This window comes from Acomys minous, assembly GCF_964271855.1.
Source record: "Acomys minous genome assembly, chromosome: 16".
In the NCBI taxonomy this organism is placed as follows: Eukaryota; Metazoa; Chordata; class Mammalia; order Rodentia; family Muridae; genus Acomys; species Acomys minous.
The window spans coordinates 2,331,244-2,353,633 of NC_140498.1; the positions used below are offsets into that span (position 1 = coordinate 2,331,244).

At 57.0% G+C, this 22,390-nt stretch overlaps 3 protein-coding genes and 1 long non-coding RNA gene across 9 annotated transcripts; 1 reads left to right on the forward strand and 3 right to left on the reverse strand.

The window, feature by feature from the left end:
* Positions 1–265: 265 nt before the first annotated feature.
* On the reverse strand, positions 266–13,894 carry DVL2 (dishevelled segment polarity protein 2). Of its 4 annotated transcripts, none has more exons than XM_084763711.1 (15): positions 13,418–13,894; positions 7,917–8,052; positions 7,519–7,664; positions 7,309–7,406; positions 7,045–7,180; positions 6,763–6,853; positions 6,578–6,647; positions 6,351–6,490; positions 6,107–6,183; positions 3,248–3,315; positions 2,622–2,750; positions 2,417–2,548; positions 2,123–2,302; positions 1,404–1,622; positions 266–1,237 (listed from the first exon to the last, which is right to left on the reverse strand). In XM_084763711.1, exons 1-15 carry the CDS (start codon positions 13,609–13,611, stop codon positions 789–791), a joined length of 2,265 nt encoding a protein of 754 aa, XP_084619837.1. In that variant the 5' UTR covers positions 13,612–13,894; the 3' UTR covers positions 266–788. The 4 variants fall into 4 exon arrangements, with proteins under 4 accessions (XP_084619837.1, XP_084619839.1, XP_084619838.1 ...); XM_084763713.1 differs by having other exon boundaries at positions 7,917–7,986; positions 13,418–13,893; XM_084763712.1 differs by having other exon boundaries at positions 7,297–7,406; positions 7,917–7,986; positions 13,418–13,893.
* Positions 13,895–14,447: 553 nt separating this feature from the next.
* On the reverse strand, positions 14,448–18,554 carry PHF23 (PHD finger protein 23). Of its 3 annotated transcripts, none has more exons than XM_084763715.1 (5): positions 18,289–18,554; positions 16,695–16,726; positions 16,482–16,574; positions 15,277–15,913; positions 14,448–15,171 (listed from the first exon to the last, which is right to left on the reverse strand). In XM_084763715.1, exons 1-5 carry the CDS (start codon positions 18,320–18,322, stop codon positions 14,957–14,959), a joined length of 1,011 nt encoding a protein of 336 aa, XP_084619841.1. In that variant the 5' UTR covers positions 18,323–18,554; the 3' UTR covers positions 14,448–14,956. The 3 variants fall into 3 exon arrangements, with proteins under 3 accessions (XP_084619841.1, XP_084619840.1, XP_084619842.1); XM_084763714.1 differs by having other exon boundaries at positions 15,277–16,114; XM_084763716.1 differs by lacking the exon at positions 18,289–18,554 and adding an exon at positions 17,284–17,546 and having other exon boundaries at positions 15,277–16,114.
* LOC311587213 lies at positions 17,728–19,661 on the forward strand. Its single transcript, XR_014775795.1, has 2 exons — positions 17,728–18,138; positions 18,911–19,661. It is a non-coding gene; the product is annotated as an uncharacterized lncRNA (long non-coding RNA).
* On the reverse strand, positions 19,396–21,929 carry GABARAP (GABA type A receptor-associated protein). The gene is made up of 4 exons (XM_084763723.1): positions 21,708–21,929; positions 21,105–21,183; positions 20,848–20,966; positions 19,396–19,855 (listed from the first exon to the last, which is right to left on the reverse strand). Exons 1-4 carry the CDS (start codon positions 21,795–21,797, stop codon positions 19,790–19,792), a joined length of 354 nt encoding a protein of 117 aa, XP_084619849.1. The 5' UTR covers positions 21,798–21,929; the 3' UTR covers positions 19,396–19,789.
* Between the last annotated feature and the right edge of the window lie 461 nt (positions 21,930–22,390).

Below are 22,390 nucleotides of genomic sequence, written 5' to 3' on the forward strand. Positions count from 1 at the left end.
TGTACCTTACTGGTCTCTCCTCTCCAAAGCCTGGTTCCCTCCTGGCTTTCTCACACGTTACCTCTGCCGCTGTACCTCACAGGCCGCCTGGTTCCCTCCTGGCTTTCTCACACGTTACCTCTGCCGCTGTACCTCACAGGCCGCCTGGTTCCCTCCTGGCTTTCTCACACGTTACCTCTGCCGCTGTACCTCACAGGCCCCTCTGCGCCTCAGCCCCTCCTCTCCACCGCCTGCCTCCCAAAGAAAGGAGCCAGAGGCTTGGGGAGTTGGCCTCTATTGCTTTATTTGGTGTTTTATACAAGTGACTAAAATAAATAGAATAACAAAGGCAGCTACACAGTCCCCAAGTACACCACCAACTTCCTGGACTGCTGTCTGGGCACCCAGCCCACCCCTTCCTCTTCCCAGGGTACCACTAACCACCACCCACCCCGACTAGGCAACTGGAGGTGGTGGTCATATTCTGGGGTTAGAAGGGGCCCATGAAATTTTAAATGAAGGGATTTTTCATATAAAAGAGGAAATGTCTATTAAAAAATACTCCCCCAAATATAAGAAAGTCTATTTTAACCCCCAAAAAGGCTTATAAAAAATAAAGCTAAAAATAACCAAAGGTTCTCATCTACCCCTGAGGAAGGGGAAGGACCAGGCACTGCTGGTGAGAGTCACAGTGGCAAAAACCTTATGGTGGGCACCAGCCACCAGGCTGAGCCCAGGCACTATGAGGAGCACCGAGCTGAAACTCGACAGGGCAGGGGTACAGACCCACGGTGGCCTCAAGGTGGGCCCTACATCACATCCACAAAAAACTCACTGGGGTTGCCCATGGCCATGTGGAAGCTCTGACGGCTAGCTGTCAGCTCTGGGGGCACAGAGGCCAGGTCCCTGACTGGAGGGGCCCCAGGGGGCTGTACTGCAGTGGAGACAGGGGGAGGGGGCGGGGGCATCATGACCACCATCATGGGGTTATAGGGCAGAGCCATGCCAGGCGGAGGCCCGTAGGGGTGGAGCCCTGGGAGGGCTCGGAGATTCGGAGCACCACCTGTCGAGCCCCTGGATGGAGGAGGGCCCCCATCGCCAGTCCCACCAGGTTCCCCACCCCGCCGAAGGCTGCCTCCCCGGCTGGAGAGCTCCGACTCACTGCCACTGCCAGACTTTGACTCAGGGGCCCGGTCCTCAGGCCTCCCCGTGCGCCCGGCACCCCCATCACTTCTTGTTGACCCACTGCTCCGGCTCCCTGTTGGGGAAGGAGGGAATGAAATAAGTAACACTCTGCCCAAAGCCCTCTGGATCCCCAGACCCTGCTCCTGCCTCCCCTCCCCTCTATGGTGCCCCTGCTCCTGCCTCCCCTCCCCTCTATGGTGCCCCGTTCTCTTGCTGGACTGGTGTGTAGGGTGACTGACCCTCACTGTGCTGGCTGCTGGCACTGCCCCCACCATAGGTGTAAGATGAAAGCTCATGGTAGGGCGGAGGCTGAGGGCTGTAGGGGTGCGGGGCTGGGTACTGGTAGGAGAAGGTAGGCAGCAGGGGCCAGGGCGTCGCTCCGGGAAGAGGAGCCAGGGTATCCTGGTCTGAAGCCCCGCTGGAGCCGTCGTTGTCATTCAGAGACAGGTTAACTAGGTCTGGAACACAAGGGAAGAGCGATCGCTGGTTTAAGGGGACTCCTGAGGACAGAAAGAAGCCAGGAACCATTTTCACAGAGCCACCCACCGCAGGAAAGCCGGAGACTGGAGCTGGGTACAGGAAACTGCTGCTCAAGTAGACACACTAGGGCAGTTACCACTAACCCAGGAGTGCTTTGGGGAGACTCATGAGGCACCCCTTCCCATGGGAATACAGCTCTGTACCTCGCTTATTCAGCACCACACTGGCATGTATTGGCACCCACGGGTGGCCACAGCAAGGCCAAGTGTGGGACGCACAGGGCCTGACTATTGGTGGTGGCCAAGTGTGGGACGCACAGGGCCTGACTATTGGTGGTGGCCAAGTGTGGGACGCACAGGGCCTGACTATCGGTGGTGGCCAAATATGGGACATATAGGGCCTGACTATCCATAGTGGCCCTGGAGAGCAGAGCGAGGCCAGACAACCTGCTATCCCACAGCCAGGGCTGGTGACTTACAACTCTCACAGCCACCACTCAGGTCTCCAAAGACATAATAGCACTGCTCAGAAAAAGTAATCTTGTTGACGGTGTGTCGGATGAGTCCTGCCTTCAACAGCCCGCTGGCATACTTGCGGGCCTCCCGGCGCTCAGGAAAACCTTCCACGTGATGGTAAAGCCAGTCTACCACATCTGAGCCTGAGATGGACCACAGTGGAAGGAGGTCGTATTTCCCTCCCAAACCCTTGTGCTGCCCCAGCTTTGGCTTCCTCCTCCCCTACCCACGACACCCCACTCAAGGCCTAGAAATACCTAGAAAGGCATTTGGGATGGTGATCTTGAGCCACATGCGGTCCCGGACTTCTAGTCCAGACTCTGGAGCTGCCATTGCCTTGGTGACAGAGGCCATGTCCATGTGGATGGAGAGACCCCGGCCTTCACAGCCTGACAGGAGACGACAGAGAACTGAAGAGTGGTCCACTTGCACAGGGAGGTGGGGAAGGGGTGAGAGACTTACCATCAGGCAGGGAGGAGCCAGACGTGATCGTGCTCATGGAGGAAGAGCCTGGGTAAGCAGGGAAGGTGCCAGTCAGCGCAGCAGAGTGCGTCACCCAGGCAGCGGGGTCAATCGGCTGGATAGGCTCATCTGGTACAAAAACAAAAGGAAACAATGACCAAGATGACCTCTACTCAATCCTAGAAAACGAGCCCTGTTGCTCCAGAACTGAGACTCCTGCCCCCACCCCACGGCCCTCCTCACCTCACCCCACGGCCCTCCTCACCTCACCCCACGGCCCTCCTCACCTCACCCCACGGCCCTCCTCACCTCACCCCACGGCCCTCCTCACCTCACCCCACGGCCCTCCTCACCCCACGGCCCTCCTCACCTCACCCCACAGCCCTCCTCACCCCACCCCCTCATCTTCTGGCTCCTCTAATCTCTTTCTGTGCTTTCTTGTTTGAGGCAGGGTTTTACTCTGTAGCCCAGGCTGGCCTGGAACTCACTATATAGTCCAGGCTGGCCTCAAACTTCTGGAGATCCTCCTGTCTTAGCCTCCCGAGTGCCAGGATTACAAGCTTGAGCTACCATGCCCAGGCTCCCCAGATCTCTTAACTTCAGAGCCCTGCCTGAGCATCACTCACTTCGGGGGAGGGTGAAGTAGGCCTGGGGAGAGGGGTCCCAACACTTGGCCACGGTCAGCACGATGGGGCTGTGGGGCAGAGAAGACCAGTCAAGCGAGGAGAGGGAAGAGGCCTCAGGATGACCAAGGCCTGATGCAAGGATGTAAAGACAGAGAAGAAGGCGCGCGCACACACACAGCGGGGCTACAGAAAGTGAGCTCCACAGTGGGGATGACTCAGCAGCAGGGCTAAGTTAAATACATACTGCTGAGGGAAACAAGGGAGTACACGCCGTACAAGCCACTCGCAGGAAGCAGGAAACAGGTAACACTGAACCACCTTGTTCCAGGATCCAGGCATGGGCGGAAAAAACCACTAAAGGTTTTCTTGACCAAAGAACCCCAAAGGGTAATTACCGTCAGTGAGGAGGGTGGGGGTGGGAAGGAAGGAGCACAGTGGGTGGCTTTTCTGAGGTATTCACCCACATCTGTTTTATGATTTAAGCAGGAATGACATGCACAGCCACAGAGATTTGTAATTTTGTTTTGTTTTTGAGACAGAGTCTCACTATGTAGACCTGGCTGGTCTGGCACTCACTATGTAGAACAGGTTGCTTCATGCTCAAAGCACCTGACTGCCGGGAGTACCATGATTAAAGGCGTGCACCACCATGCTGTGCCTCACATCTTGTTAAAATTGTAAAACACAGGTAAAAGGACATGAGAACGAGAAGCTTAGCAGACGCGACTCACCCTGATTTGTGTACAGTGTCTCCAAGCACACACGACTGACTCACCCTGATTTGTGTACAGTGTCCCCGAGCACACGCGACTGACTCACCCTGATTTGTGTACAGTGTCCCCGAGCACACGCGACTGACTCACCCTGATTTGTGTACAGTGTCTCCGAGCACACGCGACTGACTCACCCTGGCTTGCACAATGTCCCCGAGCACACGCGACTGACTCACCCTGGCTTGTGCACGATGTCCCTGAGCACACGCGACTGACTCACCCTGGCTTGCACGATGTCCCCGAGCACACGCGACTGACTCACCCTGGCTTGTGCACGATGTCCCCGAGCACACGCGACTGACTCACCCTGGCTTGCACGATGTCCCCGAGCACACGCGACTGACTCACCCTGGCTTGTGCACGATGTCCCCGAGCACACGCGACTGACTCACCCTGATTTGTGTACAGTGTCTCCGAGCACACGCGACTGACTCACCCTGGCTTGCACGATGTCCCCGAGCACACGCGACTGACTCACCCTGGCTTGCACGATGTCCCCGAGCACACGCGACTGACTCACCCTGGCTTGTGCACGATGTCCCCGAGCACACGCGACTGACTCACCCTGGCTTGTGCACGATGTCCCTGAGCACACGCGACTGACTCACCCTGGCTTGCACGATGTCCCCGAGCACACGCGACTGACTCACCCTGGCTTGCACGATGTCCCCGAGCACACGCGACTGACTCACCCTGGCTTGCACAATGTCCCCGAGCACACGCGACTGACTCACCCTGGCTTGTGCACGATGTCCCTGAGCACACGCGACTGACTCACCCTGGCTTGCACGATGTCCCCGAGCACACGCGACTGACTCACCCTGGCTTGTGCACGATGTCCCCGAGCACACGCGACTGACTCACCCTGGCTTGCACGATGTCCCCGAGCACACGCGACTGACTCACCCTGGCTTGTGCACGATGTCCCCGAGCACACGCGACTGACTCACCCTGGCTTGCACGATGTCCCCGAGCACACGCGACTGACTCACCCTGGCTTGTGCACGATGTCCCCGAGCACACGCGACTGACTCACCCTGGCTTGTGCACGATGTCCCCGAGCACACGCGACTGACTCACCCTGGCTTGTGCACGATGTCCCCGAGCACACGCGACTGACTCACCCTGGCTTGTGCACGATGTCCCCGAGCACACGCGACTGACTCACCTTGGCTTGTGCACGATGTCCCCGAGCACACGCGACTGACTCACCCTGATTTGTGCACGATGTCCCTGAGCACACGCGACTGACTCACCCTGGCTTGTGCACGATGTCCCTGAGCACACGCGACTGACTCACCCTGATTTGTGTACAGTGTCCCCGAGCACACGCGACTGACTCACCCTGGCTTGTGCACGATGTCCCCGAGCACACGCGACTGACTCACCCTGGCTTGTGCACGATGTCCCCGAGCACACGCGACTGACTCACCCTGGCTTGCACGATGTCCCCGAGCACACGCGACTGACTCACCCTGGCTTGTGCACGATGTCCCCGAGCACACGCGACTGACTCACCCTGGCTTGTGCACGATGTCCCCGAGCACACGCGACTGACTCACCCTGGCTTGCACGATGTCCCCGAGCACACGCGACTGACTCACCCTGGCTTGTGCACGATGTCCCCGAGCACACGCGACTGACTCACCCTGGCTTGTGCACGATGTCCCCGAGCACACGCGACTGACTCACCCTGGCTTGTGCACGATGTCCCCGAGCACACGCGACTGACTCACCCTGGCTTGCACGATGTCCCCGAGCACACGCGACTGACTCACCCTGGCTTGTGCACGATGTCCCCGAGCACACGCGACTGACTCACCCTGGCTTGTGCACGATGTCCCCGAGCACACGCGACTGACTCACCCTGGCTTGTGCACGATGTCCCCGAGCACACGCGACTGACTCACCCTGGCTTGTGCACGATGTCCCCGAGCACACGCGACTGACTCACCCTGGCTTGTGCACGATGTCCCCGAGCACACGCGACTGACTCACCCTGGCTTGTGCACGATGTCCCCGAGCACACGCGACTGACTCACCCTGATTTGTGCACGATGTCCCTGAGCACACGCGACTGACTCACCCTGGCTTGTGCACGATGTCCCTGAGCACCCGCACAGCATCATCGTTGCTCATGTTCTCAAAGTTCATGTCATTCACCTGGAAGGAAGGAGCAGGTGGGGGAGGGGCAGAGCCTCTGCCCAGGTCAGCAGCCAGCTCACCTGTAAAAGCGTGTCCCCAGCTTGCCAGCTCACCTGTAAAAGCGTGTCCCCAGCCCCAGCTTGCCAGCTCACCTGTAAAAGCGTGTCCCCAGCTTGCCAGCTCACCTGTAAAAGCATGTCCCCGGGCTCAATCCGGCCATCTGCAGCCACAGCCCCTCCCTTCATGATGGAGCCGATGTAGATGCCTCCGTCGCCCCGCTCGTTGCTCTGGCCCACAATGGAGATGCCCAGGAAGTTGTACTTCTCTGTGGAGAGACGCCACATGGGAGGACTAAGCCCCTCAGACCCCGGAGACCCTCTGCGTCCCTCCTCCCAGGCAGGACCCTCCATACCCATGTTGAGCGTGACTGTGATGATGTTGAGGGACATCGTGGAATCAGTGACACTGCTAAAGGATGAGGTCTGCGGCAGGAAGACAGGACCAAGGTGAATGGCTCTCCAACAGCACCGAGAGAAGCCCCAACCTTGCCTCACAGGACCACCTAACAAGGCCCTCTGCTCCCCAAAGGACCCTCACCCTCTCCATGCGAGGCGGCCGCTGCTTCCTTCGCCTGCGGTGACGCTTGAGGAGGCGGGAGGCACTGCTCTGCTCAGTGGAACTGCTGAACCTGGGAGCCATTGAGGAGCAGCGCATTTGGGGGTGGAAGTGGTCAAGGAGCCAAAGGAAACAATGAAACAACGAGAAGACTGCCTGGGAGGGAGGGAGGGAGGGAGGGAGAGTGGGAGGGAGGCAGGCAGGGAGGGGAGTGTGGGGAGACAGAGGAAGCCCTGAGCACAGAAGTGTTGAAGTCATCCCTACCGGCTCATGCTGTCCTCCTCATCTGAGTCGCCTAGGCTGGTGCTCTCCAGCTCACTGGTCATGAGCGTAGAGGAGCTCTCGTACCCAGCCAGATGGCGCTCCAGCCTCGAAGGGCCGCCAGGCCTGTGGCCACCAGCTGCACATACACAAGACCCTCAGGGCCCAGGCCTGCGTTCTTCACGCCCATCGTGCAGAGGCTAGCCTCCTTTCCCAGCTCCCAGGGCACCCCGCCTCCAGGGCCTGTCCCCTCACCGCCATGCTCACTGCTGTCTCTCCTTCGAGGTCGGTCTCGTCTCAGCGATACCACAGACTCGGTCTCTGTGTCAGGCTCTAGATTTTCGTGGCTACTGGATACGTTAGGGCTACACAGGTAGAGACAGTTTCCAACCAACGTCAGTCAGGGCAGAACACCAAGTCTTCCGTCTCCCTTCTCAGGGACTTGGACTGAAGACCCACTCCACTCCCCGGACTCACTGGAAAGACGGAGGCCTCGAGTCCCCAATGCCACTGGTCCTTTCTGGTGGCAAAGGGGGTAATGGTGGAGGCGGAGGAACCAGTTCTGCCCGGGGCTCGTGGGCTGGGGGCGCCGCCTCAGGCTGGGGGTTGTCTGATGACACCAGCTAGAGGAGTGCAGGCAGAAAACATGGTTCCAGTGGGTTAGGAGAAAAGACTAAGGGAAAGGACCAGAGAGGGGTCAGGGTCCTGGGGAGAATCCAGACAAGCAGCCGGGTGAGAGGCCACAGAAGAGAGGGCTGAGGAGTGCTCCCTGTTTCCACAAGCAGAGAAGCGGGAAGCCAGGGCTGGCAGTGGCTGGGCAGGGGGAGGCCGCTCAGACAGCCTGGGGTTGAAGCAAGGGTGCTGAGACTCCTCACCCAAGACACAACCCTTCCGTTGAAGCAAGGCAGGCGGGCGCTGTCGTCGGAGATCTCTTCTTTCACCACCCTGCAGAGCGCAGAGCACTTAGTCAGTGAGGTGCCCGGCAGGTGCTGACGGTGCAGAATTCTAACACTTGGGAGGCAGAGGCGGGAGGAGTTCAGCGAGCTCAAAACCAGCCAGGGCTACACACACACAGACACACACACACAGACACACACACACAGACACACACAGACACACACACACACACACAGACACACACAGACACAGGCAGACACACACACAGACACACACAGACACAGGCAGACACACACACATACACACACACACACACAGAGACAGACAGACATACACACACACACACACACACACACAGAGAGACAGACAGACAGACACACAGACACACACAGACACAGGCAGACACACACACACACACACACAGAGACAGACAGACATACACACACACACACACACACACACAGACACACACACACACACACACACACACACACACACACACGGTGGTACACGCCTTTATTCTCAGCACTCTGGAGGCAGACACAGGTGATCTCTCAGTTCGAGGCCAGCCTGGCCTACAGAGAGAGGACAGGACAGCCAGGGCTACACAGAGAGGACAGGACAGCCTGGCCTACACAGAGAGGACAGGACAGCCAGGGCTGCACAGAGAGGACAGGACAGCCAGGGCTGCACAGAGAGGACAGGACAGCCAGGGCTACACAGAGAGGACAGGACAGCCTGGCCTACACAGAGAGGACAGGACAGCCAGGGCTACACAGAGAGGACAGGACAGCCAGGGCTGCACAGAGAGGACAGGACAGCCAGGGCTACACAGAGAGGACAGGACAGCCAGGGCTACACAGAGAGGACAGGACAGCCAGGGCTACACAGAGAGGACAGGACAGCCAGGGCTGCACAGAGAGGACAGGACAGCCAGGGCTACACAGAGAGGACAGGACAGCCAGGGCTGCACAGAGAGGACAGGACAGCCAGGGCTACACAGAGAGGACAGGACAGCCAGGGCTACACAGAGAGGACAGGACAGCCTGGCCTACAGAGAGGACAGGACAGCCAGGGCTACACAGAGAGGACAGGACAGCCAGGGCTACACAGAGAGGACAGGACAGCCAGGGCTACACAGAGAGGACAGGACAGCCTGGCCTACAGAGAGGACAGGACAGCCAGGGCTGCACAGAGAGGACAGGACAGCCAGGGCTGCACAGAGAGGACAGGACAGCCAGGGCTACACAGAGAGGACAGGACAGCCAGGGCTGCACAGAGAGGACAGGACAGCCAGGGCTACACAGAGAGGACAGGACAGCCAGGGCTACACAGAGAGGACAGGACAGCCTGGCCTACAGAGAGGACAGGACAGCCAGGGCTACACAGAGAGGACAGGACAGCCAGGGCTACACAGAGAGGACAGGACAGCCAGGGCTACACAGAGAGGACAGGACAGCCTGGCCTACAGAGAGGACAGGACAGCCAGGGCTGCACAGAGAGGACAGGACAGCCAGGGCTGCACAGAGAGGACAGGACAGCCAGGGCTGCACAGAGAGGACAGGACAGCCAGGGCTACACAGAGAGGACAGGACAGCCAGGGCTACACAGAGAGGACAGGACAGCCAGGGCTGCACAGAGAGGACAGGACAGCCAGGGCTGCACAGAGAGGACAGGACAGCCAGGGCTGCACAGAGAGGACAGGACAGCCAGGGCTGCACAGAGAGGACAGGACAGCCAGGGCTGCACAGAGAGGGGGCTAAACTAGTCACCCCCACCCCAAATCTCATTCTCCATGCAGCCCAAGCGTGTGGACTCTCTCGCCACCCCAACTAGTGTTCGTTTTTTATATGTATGTATGTGCGTGTCTGCGTGCTTGACTGTCACATGACGGTGCTTGCAGAGGGTAGAAGAAGGTGCTAGATCCCCTGGCTGGAGTTATGGGGGTGTGAGCCACCACATGGGTGCTGGGGACTGAACCCAGGTCCTCTGAAGAGCACCAAGCACCCTTAGTCTCTACGCCAACTCTCCACACCCAGACCTCTGCCTTTTTTGGGGCGTGGGGTGTCCTCGTTTTGTATCCATGGAATTCATTATGTTGACCAGGTTGCCCTCAAAGTCAGATATTTGCCTGCCTCTGCCTCTTGAGATTAAAGGTGTATGTCACCAAAGCTGGCCATGCCACAACGCCTGAGCACACATCACCATGCCTGGCTCCTCTGGTTCTACAATGAAACCATCTGCTTTCACATTTAAAAAAAAAAAAAAGTACAAACAAGAAAACACACACACACACACACACACACACACACACACACACACACACACGGCCTCCAGACTCTCTCATCACCCCCACCCCAGCCCCCAGCCCCCATCCGCCTGAGCGCATCCTTAAGAGGCACAGTGCTGCTCCAGAGGCTTCTTCGCATCTGATCCAAACCTCAAAGTGCCCTCCCTGCCCATGGCCCTTCCGGGACAGTTCCCCACCTGCTCCAAAGACCTAACGTAGGCGCCTTGCTGGCAGCCTACCTTCATCTCTGCCCTGCACAAGGCTCGGGCATGTCATCAGCAGCGGCACTACTTTTTAGTTTTCGCTCATTCACATCCAAGTGTGTGGCCTTGCTGGGCGAGAACACCCTTAAGTGCAACACTAACACTCCCCAGGAGGAGAGCTCCCACAGAGAGAGGAAGCTGGGCTGCCCATTTCCGGCTGCCTCACCTCACTAAGCAATCTGCTCAGCCTGAAAATCTCCCACAGAAACGCTGGCACCTATTCTGTCGGGCACGTGTCCTGGATGTGCAGCCTCGGCCCTGACACTTAGTAAGCATTAGCAAATGCACGCTGATGGCACAGGAGCCATGAGGAGCCATGAGCCATCCCTCACCCCCAAATTCGACCGTCTTGTCCGGGGCTGGAGCGTTGGCTCAGTGGGCAAGAGTGTGAATTGTTCTCGCAGGGAACCCAGGGTTAATTCCCAGCACCCACCTGGTGGCTCTCAACCTTCCGTAACTCCAGGCACCAGGCATGCATAATATACACACACATACATGTGCATGCAGGCAAAACACTCATATACATCAAAATTAAAACGTCTAAAAAATAAAAGTAATAAAGCCTTCCTGTCTTATTAACTCTAGCCTAATATACTCTGGGGGCATTGGGTATGTGCCTCGTGGACGCATCTGCTGACAAGACGACACAGGCAGCCACCACTGAGCTGCTCAGAATAAGGGACCTCTTCCCAACATTACCCGGCTCAGCACAGCCCAGTCTCCTCCAAAGCAAGCAACCTCACATCACTCTAATCTAGTCTTTGAACCAGTTAGCCTCGACACTAAATGAAAATTACCAGTCGTCAAGAACTTCCCGTGTGCTGTGCACCTAAATTATGCATTTTGCACTGTGATTATCACCATGCCACAGACGAAGAAATCAAAAGCACAAAAACTAAATAAATTGCCCAAAATTATAATGCAAAAAGAACAGCCTTGACTTAAAGCCAAGATAAGCCCCTCGATAGTATCACTCTCTCCACACGTCGAGCAGTCTCTAACAAGAGTCCAGTCTGTTCCGTCCCAGCTGACGGGGTGTGCTCCAAGCACAGGGAGTTTCATAGGGAAGATGTCTCGCCCACAAGGTGGGAGACTGCCCTTGTTCTCCCCTGCTCTGCCTGCTTATGCCAACCCAGGACCTCAGAACCTAAAGCATCCTGAGCCTGGGCACGCAGAAGGCTGAGTGCCAACAGCTACAAAAACAAAAGGGCGCCTCACTCTGCCATACTCACAGTCCCAGTCCAGCCCAGGATCACCCAGAACAAGATACTCTGTTCTAGCATTGCCCCAGTCTCTCCGTACAAGCGCTGTCCGCACCAATGACTGCAGCACCCCGTACAGCCGTGCGTACTGGCACCACTAGCCTATTTGTTCCTATTTGTGCCTGTCTTGTAGTGACAAGCCCAGGTCTGGGCCAGGTGTACCGTCACATATCTAGCCCAGGTTGCAGACTGGAGAGGCAGGACTACTGCGAGTTCAAGGCAAGCCTGTTCTGCCTTTTGAGTTCTAGACGGCTTCAGTTACAGAATAAAACCCTGGCTCGGCAGTTAAGAGCACTGCTGCTCTTCCAGAGGACTGGAGTTCAATTCCCAGCACCCACATGGTGGCTCACAGCTGTAACCCCAGCTCCAGGGCACCCCTGCCACCTTCTGGTTTCCATGGACACTGCAGGCTTCTGGTACCCAAGCGCATTTCATGCATAACACCCAAATACAGAAAGTATCTCTTGTTTGTTTGTTTTTGTTTTTCGAGACAAGGTTTCTCTGTGTAGCTTTAGCTGTGCTAGACTCCCTCTGTAGACCAGGCTGGCCTCGAACTCACAACAACCCACCTGCCTCTGCCTCCCAAGTGCTAGGATTCAAGGTGTGCACCACCACTGCCAGTGGCCAAATAAAATATCTTAAAAACAAAACAAAGACCCTCCAACTCCCCCTTCCCTCTGCCAAAGGGGGGGAGGGGGGCTTCTGGACCTAAGAGAAAATAAGAACCTAGTAAAGTCCAGAAGGGTCCAAGTTTTGTCAGAAAAAAAAAAAATCTATTTCAAAACTGCCTAAAATAGGGCCAGGAGGTGATGGCACTTGGGAGACAGAGGCCAGCCTGGTCTATAGAGCGAGTTCCAGGAGAGTCAAGGCTACACAGAGAAAGCCTGTCTCGAAAAACCAAAAGCAAAAACAAACAAACAAACAAACAACTGCCTAAAATATCCCAATAGAGCCCTCTGTACATTATAACAGATTGCATCGTTCCAAGATAATACTATGGAACCTAATTAATAAGCCAGAACAGCCTAGATTGTTTTACGCCCAATCTCCATAAAGACACTGCACGCCCAACATATCGGCACACACCTGTTAATTCAGCTCTGGAGACTGAGGCAGGAAGACATGAGTTCGAAGCCAGACTAGGATACAAAGAATAAAACCCTGGCCCAAAACAAAAGAACAAATCAAAACAAGCAAACAACCACCACCCACACACACACACACACACACACACACACACACACACAAATATATATGTATTATCCCTATACTAGTGTGCAGATGTCTGGGAGCGCACCGGACTGCCAAAAGGTAGATGAATCTAGTCGCAGCACAGCCTAGGATATCCTCAAGCAGCACTTCTTAGCCTTCTGGCTAAAATCAAGGGGAGAGAACAGCCAAACCAACCCGCATTCCCCACTATTACAACCCAATTTTCTCGCCTCTGGTTTGCTAACGTCCAGCCCGGTCATCTCAACTCCAAGTGTCCAACTATAACCTTGTCCGCCTTGGGATGGGCGATCTACCCTTCTACCCTGGCACATCACAGTATGTTACGCTCCACTACAGGCCAGAAGCATTCCACGGTGGCTCGGTGCCGCTCGGCATCGCCCAGTCCACTCTCGCGCACCCACCGTCCTTCCCAGTCTAGGCCTCGCGCTTACCCAAAATCCTGATCCATAGACTTGAAAAAGTACTTAGCGCCCGCGGGCCGCTGCAAAACGCTCTTGAAATCGCCGAGCGTGATGCGCTCCGCGGGGACAGGGATTTTCACCAGGTAGGGAGTCTCTTCCTCATCCAGATGGTAGATCACCTTCGTCTCGCCTACACCGCCGCCCCCCGCGCCGCTGCCCGCCATGGTCTCGCTCGCGCGCTCCCGGGCTCAGCCGCCCACCCAACGGGACCGAGCGCCCCCGCCGCGCCTGCGCACACCCGCGAACTGACGTGCTGGCGCCGGCGGGGCAGGGCAGGGCCAGCGCGGGGCACGCGCCCAGGGAGGGTGGCGTGGAGCGGCGAGGTGACAACGAGGAGCCGTGGAGCGAAACCTCAAACCCGGGACCCCACGGCCGAGGGCCGCCGCCGCCACGGACGTCGCGAACACTACCGAGGTCCCCGCCCACCTCTCCCCATGCCACGTGACCCAAGCTCGCCCACTTTGAGCTGCGGAGTGCCCCTCACGTGACTCCCTTGTGTCACGTTACTGCAAGCTCCACCTAGGCACCCACGTGACCGCAGCCTTGAGCAACGGTCTTCAGCCCTCAACGACTCCGCCCCCAAGCGTGCACCACCCCCACCCACCCAAAGCAGCTCGGCCAACCAGGCTGCGGCTCTTAAAATGCTCACAACTGGCTCCCACTTTGCTTTATGCATCTCTGGCCAGCTCAAAGCCAACTATTGGGAAGGGGGCTGTTAAAAGTGAGAATGCTAAGTGAGAATTGCAAACCAACTTGGGCCCTTAGGAAGGCTCCTAGATTTTACGTGGGATGAGAAAAGCTGGGAGCTGGTCCTTGACTTTCGGTGGGGATGGGTAGCTGAGAGCTTCCAGCAGGCGCTCGTGTAACCCAAGGCCGCCTTAGCTCCTAAATTCTTCCCTCTCCACCTCCCAAGCTGTGGGATCTCAGCCCTGCACCTCCAGCAAGAGTCCTGCCACGCTTCCCCAATTCGGATCCCCTCCCCAAAGAGGACAAGGAGGGCTGTAAAACACAAGAGCCCACCAGGCTTTATTTACAACACGGAGGGAGGCTGTCTGTACAAGCAGCCAGCCAATATTATTAAAAACAAGGCGAGAGATAATTGACACCTTTCTGCTTTCTCTCCTCACTCCACCAGACTCTGGTACTCACCGGGGGAGCCCCAAATTAAAAATACAACTCGTGTACAGGTGAATGGGAGTGAAAGAGGCGAAATGAGGGGAGTGCTGTATTTACACTACACTTTTATAGACAACTATCCCGTTACATCCCAGTTTGAGCCCTGGCCCTGAAAGTGAAAAGGGTGGCAAGTTCACTGGACAGATGCAGCCTCCCTGACCCAATTGGAATGGGTCAACTTCAAGTCCACGGAGCAGGAAGGACACATGTGTCTCCCTTGGGAATTGCAGCCCTCAGGTGGGGACAGCCTTCCCGGTCCAGGGAAAGGCTCTCTCCAGCCGCGGAGGCTCAGGCCCCCAAGTAACGTCAGGAGTTCCCGCCTCAACAGTGACATCAGGGTTCTCCGGATTTGGGAAGACCCCCTAACCGCCGGGCCTCTGGCCGAAGTTCCTTGCATTTCTGGCAATAAAAGAAGTCAGGAACATTGGTCTTCTTAATCTTAGCACAGGAGAGGTGGATCCATGTCCCGCACAGGCTGCATTCAATCATGGGCCGCCCAGCAAAGGGCTTCCTGCAGTAACATGTGATCAGATCCCAGGAGTCATCACCTGGAAAAGAGGAAGTCTGTTTAGTGTTCTGCTTCAATGCTTGGCTCCTAAGAGCGAGAAACCCATCGTCCCAGCTGATCCTAGCTGGGCAGCCCCGGGTCTCACCTGATTCTACCATGATGTCTTCATCCATGACCCGCATCTCGCCTTCACTGGAGCTGGCATCTCCATCTTGACTTGTCTCTGTGCTGCCCACATCTTTTCCTTCACTGTCAGTAGGGGGAACACCTTCGGGGTGCACTGAAACGGGGGGCCTGGGGGCCTCGGGGGGTGTTGGAAGCACAGGGGCTGGGACTCCACCCCCCACCACTGCTGTCATCTCTTCCTCCTCCTCCTCCTCTTCTTCCTCTTCCTCCTCCTCTTCAGAGTCTGTATCGCTCGGAGGAGCCCTAGGAGGGCCAGGAGGCGGGAGTCTGTCCCCTCGATCTGCCTTTTTTAACTTCCGCTTCTTGCTCTTCTTGATTCGAGACCGTTTTTCCCCATCCCCAGGAGCCGGTCGCGGTCGCCGAAGCACCCCAAAGCCAGCCCCACCCCCTGGTCCCAACTTTCTGTTCTTTCGGTCCTTCTTTCGAGGCTGGGAGAGGTCGCCCTGGGACAGTGGCACTGGGGTGAGCGCAGCAGGGGGCCGGGAGGCATGCGTCAGGGCTGTGGGGGAGAGTGGAGACGCCGCTTTGGGCCCATCCAGATCGAACAGAGAGTCCCTGAGCTTCATCTTCTCAAGCAGAGTGGCACTGTCCGGGGCCTGCAGGCGAGAGAAAGTGGGCCTTGGGGGTCCTGGCTGGGTGGGAGCTGCTTGAGCTGCCCTTCTCTTTGATGACTTTGCTTTCTTAACAAAAGTCTGGATAGTTCGAAGGTCCGAAGGGGCTGAGTCCCAGCCATCGCTGTCGGCTGCACTCTCACCTCGCAATGGAGAGCTAGAGCCAGAAGCGGGCCAATCACTTTCCTTAAAGGGGAAGAGACTAGGGTCAGCAGGAGTCTAGTGACAGCTCGGCCCTGCCCGCCACATGTGCGGCATAAAAATCAGGAACTAGGTATCTCCCTACCCCAAACAGGACACATTCTCTACACCTACCTTCACCCCAGTCCTCACCCGCACTCACCAGCGCTCCTGCCTCCAGCCTATATCGCCGCGGCCAGCCAGGGCCAGACGGTGTTTCTGTAGCTCATTTGCTAGAATTATCCCTCCACACCAGCTTTCCCACCACAACCCTAAGAGCCTCCAATTTTCTTAGTCTTACCTGACTGTAGTAGGATCTTGCTACAAAGTAATTCACTCTAACTCAAGTCAGCTACTTTTTTCTGCTCCCTACCTCTTTGCTAGGAGGGATGTAACCAGCATAGGCCAAGACGAAACTGCAGAATTTGTTGAAATCCTCAATTGTTCTGCGCCGTTTCTCCGGTGGCTAAAAGGAAAAAGAAACATGAACACATGGAGGCCAGGCACGAATGCTAAAGGGCCATTCCCAACACCACAGCCCCTTAACTGCCAGGCGAGTGCCAGCCGAAGGGATGGGACAGCTCACCTGAGTCTCTGGCTTAAGAGTCGGAGGTGGATCTGTGAAATCAATAAAAGCTGAGTCAAGGCACTAGGAAAGTCTCTGTAAAATCCTACCTCTTAAACCTCCGGAGGTCCCAACCTAATCCCAGCCACTGTTAGGTCGCCAGGCCAAACCAGCCAGCCCCCAGCTGTGCCGGACCCGCCCCAGCTCCCCCTTCCGCCCCAAGGGGCGGAGCCTGGGCGCGGCGCCCTCACCGGCCTCGCTATAGCGCTCCCCTCCCCCCACCCCGAGGCCCGGAGCCCCGCCCCCGCCCAGCCTCTCCAGTCAACTCGGCTCTCTTGGCGCCCCACCCCGCCATACCGCTCCCGGGGCGAGACCAGGCCACCGCCCGCCCCCGTCCTTCACACGCGCCCGGAGCCCGGAGTTCCTGCCCGGCCGCGCTCCGCTGCCCTGGGCCCTCCAAGAAAGCGCACGCCGCCCGCCCGCCGGCCGGCCCTCAGGGTCCAGGATGACCACGCCGAACTGCTCCCCGCCCTCCGGCCCCTTCTGCTCGAACACGAGGCCGGGCGCGCCCCTCACCCCCCCCCAACCCAAAACACACACAGGCACACACACTCTGCGCTACTTCGCGTCCGGGACAGCCGGAGAGCTGCAGCCCGGACACGGCCCCACCTGCCCCCCCTCACCCCCAACACCCCGCTGCCGCGCTCCCCACAATTTCGCTGTCCCTCCGCCCCCATCCGGGGCTTTGGCCCCTCCCCGTCTCGAGCTCTTCGGGCTCCCCGCCGGGCCCCCCGGGCCCAGTTCCGAGCTTCTCCGGCCGCCTCCCTCCGGGCCCCCGTACTCAGCGAGTCCTTTAGGCTATGGGCCCCTAAACTCTAGCCTCCCGTCCCCATCCAGCCACTCCACAGAAGGGGGACGACGACGCTGCCCCCCCCAATACGCTCCACAACTCGCAAGCTCTTACCCTAGCCGACCAGCCTCTCCCCCCCCACCGCAAGTTGCCGGTCCTAACCCCCCACCCTCGCCCCGCCGCCCCCTACAAGTACCGGGCTGGCCTCGCTTCCCAGTTACCCGGCCCCACAACTACCCCTCCGTATCGGGCTCTGTGCCGGAGACAATGCCCAGACCCTCTCCTCTCCCCTCAACTACCTGCCCACCCCTCTCACAATCACAAGCTACCGCCGGCGGCAACTACTAGGCGCTCCGGCGCCGCCGTCACAAACTCCCCCACCGCGGCCAACTACCGGGCCCCTCACTCAACCCTCTCCGTGCTCGCTCAACTACTCTCCGGCACATTCCCTCAGCCGCTCGGCTTCGGAGCGCCAACCAGTCCGAGGCCTTTTCAGCCCCTCGCCCCCGAAGCTAGGCTTCCAGCGCCTCTCCCCGGACACTCCGCCGCCGCCATCCACACGGCGCCTGGTGTCTTAACTCTCCCGACCCGGTCTCCCACTCCTCTTTCTCCAAGGTATCGCAACTCATCGCGCTCCCCAACCTCAAGAGCCAGGCCCCCGGCCCCTCTTCCCGCACTCCCCCGCTGGGTGCCGGGGCTCAACCTCCAACTTTGCCAATTGAATCCTCACCCGCTCCCTGCCCTCTGTGCCTAAGGAGCGCTTACCTTCGGGACTGGGCTCCGCCATGGCTTCCAGCATCGCCCCCTCCCCTCCACCCGGTCCGGCGACCCCCTCCTCTAAGCCGGGATTCCCGGTGCTGCCTTGGGTGCTCCGTGTTTCTACGGCCTCGATCCACCGAAGTGTCCGCCTTGGCGCGGTTGAGACTCCAGTCCGCTACCGCCACCTCCCTCTATCACTGCCTCCCGCACTCCCGGACCGGGCCCCCTCCCCCCCGCACCGCCGGCCGCCTGCTCCCTCCTCCTCCTCCTCCTCCTCCTCCTCCTCCTCTCTCCTCCCTCCCTTCTCCCCCTCCCCGCCGGCTCCGTCGCGCAGTGCACCAAGGGATTTGTAGTCTGTGCAGGGGCAGCGGAAAGGGGACTGCAAGATCCTCCGGAACTTCATTTCCCATTAAGCCACGGACTAGCGCAAGCGCAACACGCAACTTCCCCCCGCCCCACCAGGGGAGTGGCGGGGAGATCCTGAGCTCGAGGCCTAGAACGGAAGAGTGCGCACTGACTCCCGGGAAGTGTAGGCTGGGCGGGACCAAGAAAGTAGACGAAGAAGGGATTAGAACTCTCCGCCACCATACTGTCTCATTTTGTACCTTTTTATCCCCTTCCCCCTCAGGGTGCCGCCCCACTTCCGGCCGAGAAGAAATGTATGCTGGGAGATGGAGTTCTCCTAGGGATAATGGCACCCTACTGCCAGTATTTGCCCTCTCTCAAATTCCACTTCACAGGATCCCAAACACTGGCACAAACTCTGCAAGTGACAGCCAGTTAAAGACAGTTCTTTTACCACATCCCAAACATAAGCATCTCTTCTTTAATACAAAGTAGCAAATTTGAATATGCTCGCCAAAACATGGAACTTTCAAACTTTCTCCACAAGACCACCGTAAAAACCGCCACCCCTCTGTATGCACCACGACCCAATACACACATACATAAAGTGAAAGTGTCATGAGATAACGCTCACATTATTCACTCATCAAAAAGCAAAGACAACAAACAAAACCCGCCCTTTCTCGAAGAGGGAAATACCACATCAACAAAGTGTATCCATCTCTCGATTCCCAGCCCGGAGGTGGAATGACACACGGCAAACTTCAATTCAGCTCGGTGGTTTTCTCTTTATTGATGTGCCTCCTCCCTCCCCTCCCCGTGCCAGTCCCTTCCATCTACCCCAGAAAAAGGTAGTGAAAGGAAGGGATGGTTGGGGTTCTAAGCCCAATGGGCAGTTAGAAAGGGAACAGAAACCAAAACAATCAGATGTGACAGAGATTGACAGTCAGGAAGTCTAAAGAAGAGTGGGGGCGGAGGGTGAACAGGGGGAGAGAGATGTACAGAGGCTGCATCTGCCATTACCCTCCTGCTGAGAGCTGAGAGGACTGGGGAGGCAGCCTCACACACTAAGTGCAGGTCCTGAAGAGAGGAGGTGGTGTTCTCGCCTGAAGGAGGAAGTGCATGTCAAGGAAGGAGCGCCACCTCCTCGGGTGCAGCAGCCTCACAGACCATAGACGCTCTCATCACTGTAGGCAATGTACAGAAAGAAGTCTTCTTCGTGGTGTTCCTAAGGTAAAAGCAACAAAGGGGGTTCAGGCAACTCATATTTAATGACACTGACTATGCACCACCAAGACATCCGTTCTCTTGAGCATGGCCTGGTAATTCCAGCTACTGGAAAGGACTGACACTTCAAGGCCACCAAGGCAACTCAAGGACCTGACTCAAAATAGACTTGAAGGTACAGATCATCTGGAAGGTACCTACCTGGCAATTTTAGGCACTAAATATAGTCCCTAGTATAAAAGGAATAAAAGAAAAGCCATTCAGCTGGGTGGTGGTGGTGGTTCCCGCCTTTAATTCTGTCACTGGGAGGCAGAAGTGGGAAGGTCTCTGTGAGTTCAAGGCCAGCCTGGTCTACAAAGGGAATCCAGGACAGCCAGGGTGATACAGAGAAACCCTGTCTCAAAAACTTAAGAAAAAAAAAAAGGAAGAAAAGAAAAGGCTGACCTCAAACTAGGTAGCCAGTGGTTTCTGACTCACCAGAAGAGCCTCAAACTCCATCTATCAGCCTCTGACTCCTGATTGGTAGGATTAATAAAGTTGTGTGCAGAAGCATCTATGCTTGTATCTCATGAGACACACTTCTTGCCTCTTGAGGGCTTAAAGGATCAAAGGCGCGCACCCGCGGGCAGCTGTTATTCAAGACAGGGACTTCTAACAGGTGTCCTGGCCCTCAGGAGGCAGAAGCAGGAAGATCTCTGAGTGTGAGATCAGCCTGGTCTGCATAATGAGATAGACAGGGCTACACAGAAAAACCCTGTCTCAGAAAAAAACAAAAACAAAAAAACTCAAACTGTTTTCTGACATCTTGGATGAGGGAAAGAGATTTGGGTAATAACAGTCCCAGTCAAATCAACCCCTCCAGCCTGCACATTCCAAGCCAGCGGCATATTGACATTTTACAGCTGGTTCAGGACCTGCTGACCTTTTCTTTCCTGTACTCAACCTGTCCCGGACTCCTCTCCGAACATCCCGACCACTTCCGGGATCCTTTACCTGGTATAGCTGGCCCATCGTGGCGCTGGTGGGTGGAATGACATTGTTGACAAAGAAGAACAAGGCGTCCTCAGCACGGAGATGAATTCGCTTCCGGATCAGGAAGTAGAACTGACCAACTGCCAAAAACACGAGATGTAAGAAAGTCACGGAGGTCACTGGTGCGGGCAGAAAACAGCTGCCAGGCGAACCCTCCTCCCACAGCGACGCCGTGCCCACCCGCAGAGGGAGACATGCACACCGGATCACGCGCCCACCTGTAAGATCAGAAGGCACCAGGTATTTCTTTTTGTCCAGATCTCCTATCCGAGCTTTGGGGGCTTTTTCCACAATCACCTGATGAAAGGAAAATAAAAATGAGAAGACAGTGCAGTACATCGATGAAAAACTCAAGGTACACTATTCCCTGCACTGAAACCTGCAATCTAATTTCTCTTTATCCTCACAGACATGGTGTACACAGCACTGAGTCCAGAGATCCTGGCCTCACTGGCTCACCTAAATATTGAGAATTGATCCCAAAACGGCGCATCACAATAACTATTTGTATCAAAGAAACAGGATAACTTGTTTGGGTCAAAATCTGCCTTCAATCCAGCTAGCTGGGAGGGGGGCCATGGGAACCCTGGTTGTCAAGCTCACTAAAGGCCTCCATCCTGACAAATGCCAAGGTCTCTCTCCTGTCCACATCTCAGTCCCAGCTCTACTTCTACAGGCCTCTCACCCCTGGTACCAGAGACAACAGTTTCAGACTTGAACCCCACGACGGACTGGAGCCTGACCTCAGCTTTCCCAGACTCAAGCCTAGCTTGTGGCGACAGCGTCAGCGTCCCTAGCCTCTGCGCTGGCACCAGCCTTACCGGGACCCGGTCTGGATATTTCTTTCGGATTTTCTCGCCCTCAGAGCGGCGCTTCTCGAACGGATGCTCCTCTTTGTACACGAACTTCATTCTCCCGAGAACCGGGCTGGACCGAGCTGGGCTGAGGGAACCCAGGGGGGGGGCCGGGACAGGGGGCGGCGGCGGAGGCGGCCTCGACGAGCAGACTCTGCGGAGCGATCTACGAACTTGCGCCACTTCCCTATTCACCAACCCCGCCCCCGCCCTCCCGGAGCGGCCCCGCCCGCTACATACGCCACTACCGCAACTTGCGGACGCTGCTGGCGTAGTGCCACCTGCAGCCCGGCCCTCTTACGCCCTCAGCGTAACCGCTGTGGAATCAGCTTGCGGGTTCCAGATGACGGCGCAGACAAGAGTGCTGTCGTTTTAACTCTACAGAAAACCCTTTCCCTGGCAGCCCCACAGTACGAAGCCGAGGACGGAACGGGGCAACAGGAGACAATCATGAGATGGGATTCTCCAATTATTTTCGGAGGTTACGTTGGGGAAAGCATGTATTCACGAAACGTGCTGCTACGGTGAAGGTGGCCGTTGACACCAAAACAAAGTAGTACCCAAGATGTGAACACCGACACCGCGAGACAGGAAGTAAAGTTTACAGACACGCACAGAACGATCAGGGTTCGCGGTTGTGTAGACCAATA

Coding starts and splice junctions, on each gene's coding strand:
- DVL2 (XM_084763710.1), bottom strand. CDS start 13,611: ATGGCGGGCAGCGGCGCGGGGGGCGGCGGTGTAGGCGAGACGAAGGTG. Junction 2,549..2,621: donor TGGCTCCTCCCTGCCTGATG/GTAAGTCTCTCA, acceptor GTCTCCTGTCAG/GCTGTGAAGGCCGGGGTCTC. Junction 1,623..2,122: donor GAGTGGTGGCTGTGAGAGTT/GTAAGTCACCAG, acceptor CTTGTGTTCCAG/ACCTAGTTAACCTGTCTCTG.
- GABARAP (XM_084763723.1), bottom strand. CDS start 21,797: ATGAAGTTCGTGTACAAAGAGGAGCATCCGTTCGAGAAGCGCCGCTCT. Junction 21,184..21,707: donor AATATCCAGACCGGGTCCCG/GTAAGGCTGGTG, acceptor TCCTTTCATCAG/GTGATTGTGGAAAAAGCCCC. Junction 20,967..21,104: donor GGTGCCTTCTGATCTTACAG/GTGGGCGCGTGA, acceptor TGTTTTTGGCAG/TTGGTCAGTTCTACTTCCTG.
- PHF23 (XM_084763716.1), bottom strand. CDS start 17,410: ATGGGGGCGGAGGGACAGCGAAATTGTGGGGAGCGCGGCAGCGGGGTG. Junction 16,727..17,283: donor GACGCGAAGTAGCGCAGAGT/GTGTGTGCCTGT, acceptor TTGATTTCACAG/ATCCACCTCCGACTCTTAAG. Junction 16,115..16,481: donor ACATCCCTCCTAGCAAAGAG/GTAGGGAGCAGA, acceptor TTCCCCTTTAAG/GAAAGTGATTGGCCCGCTTC.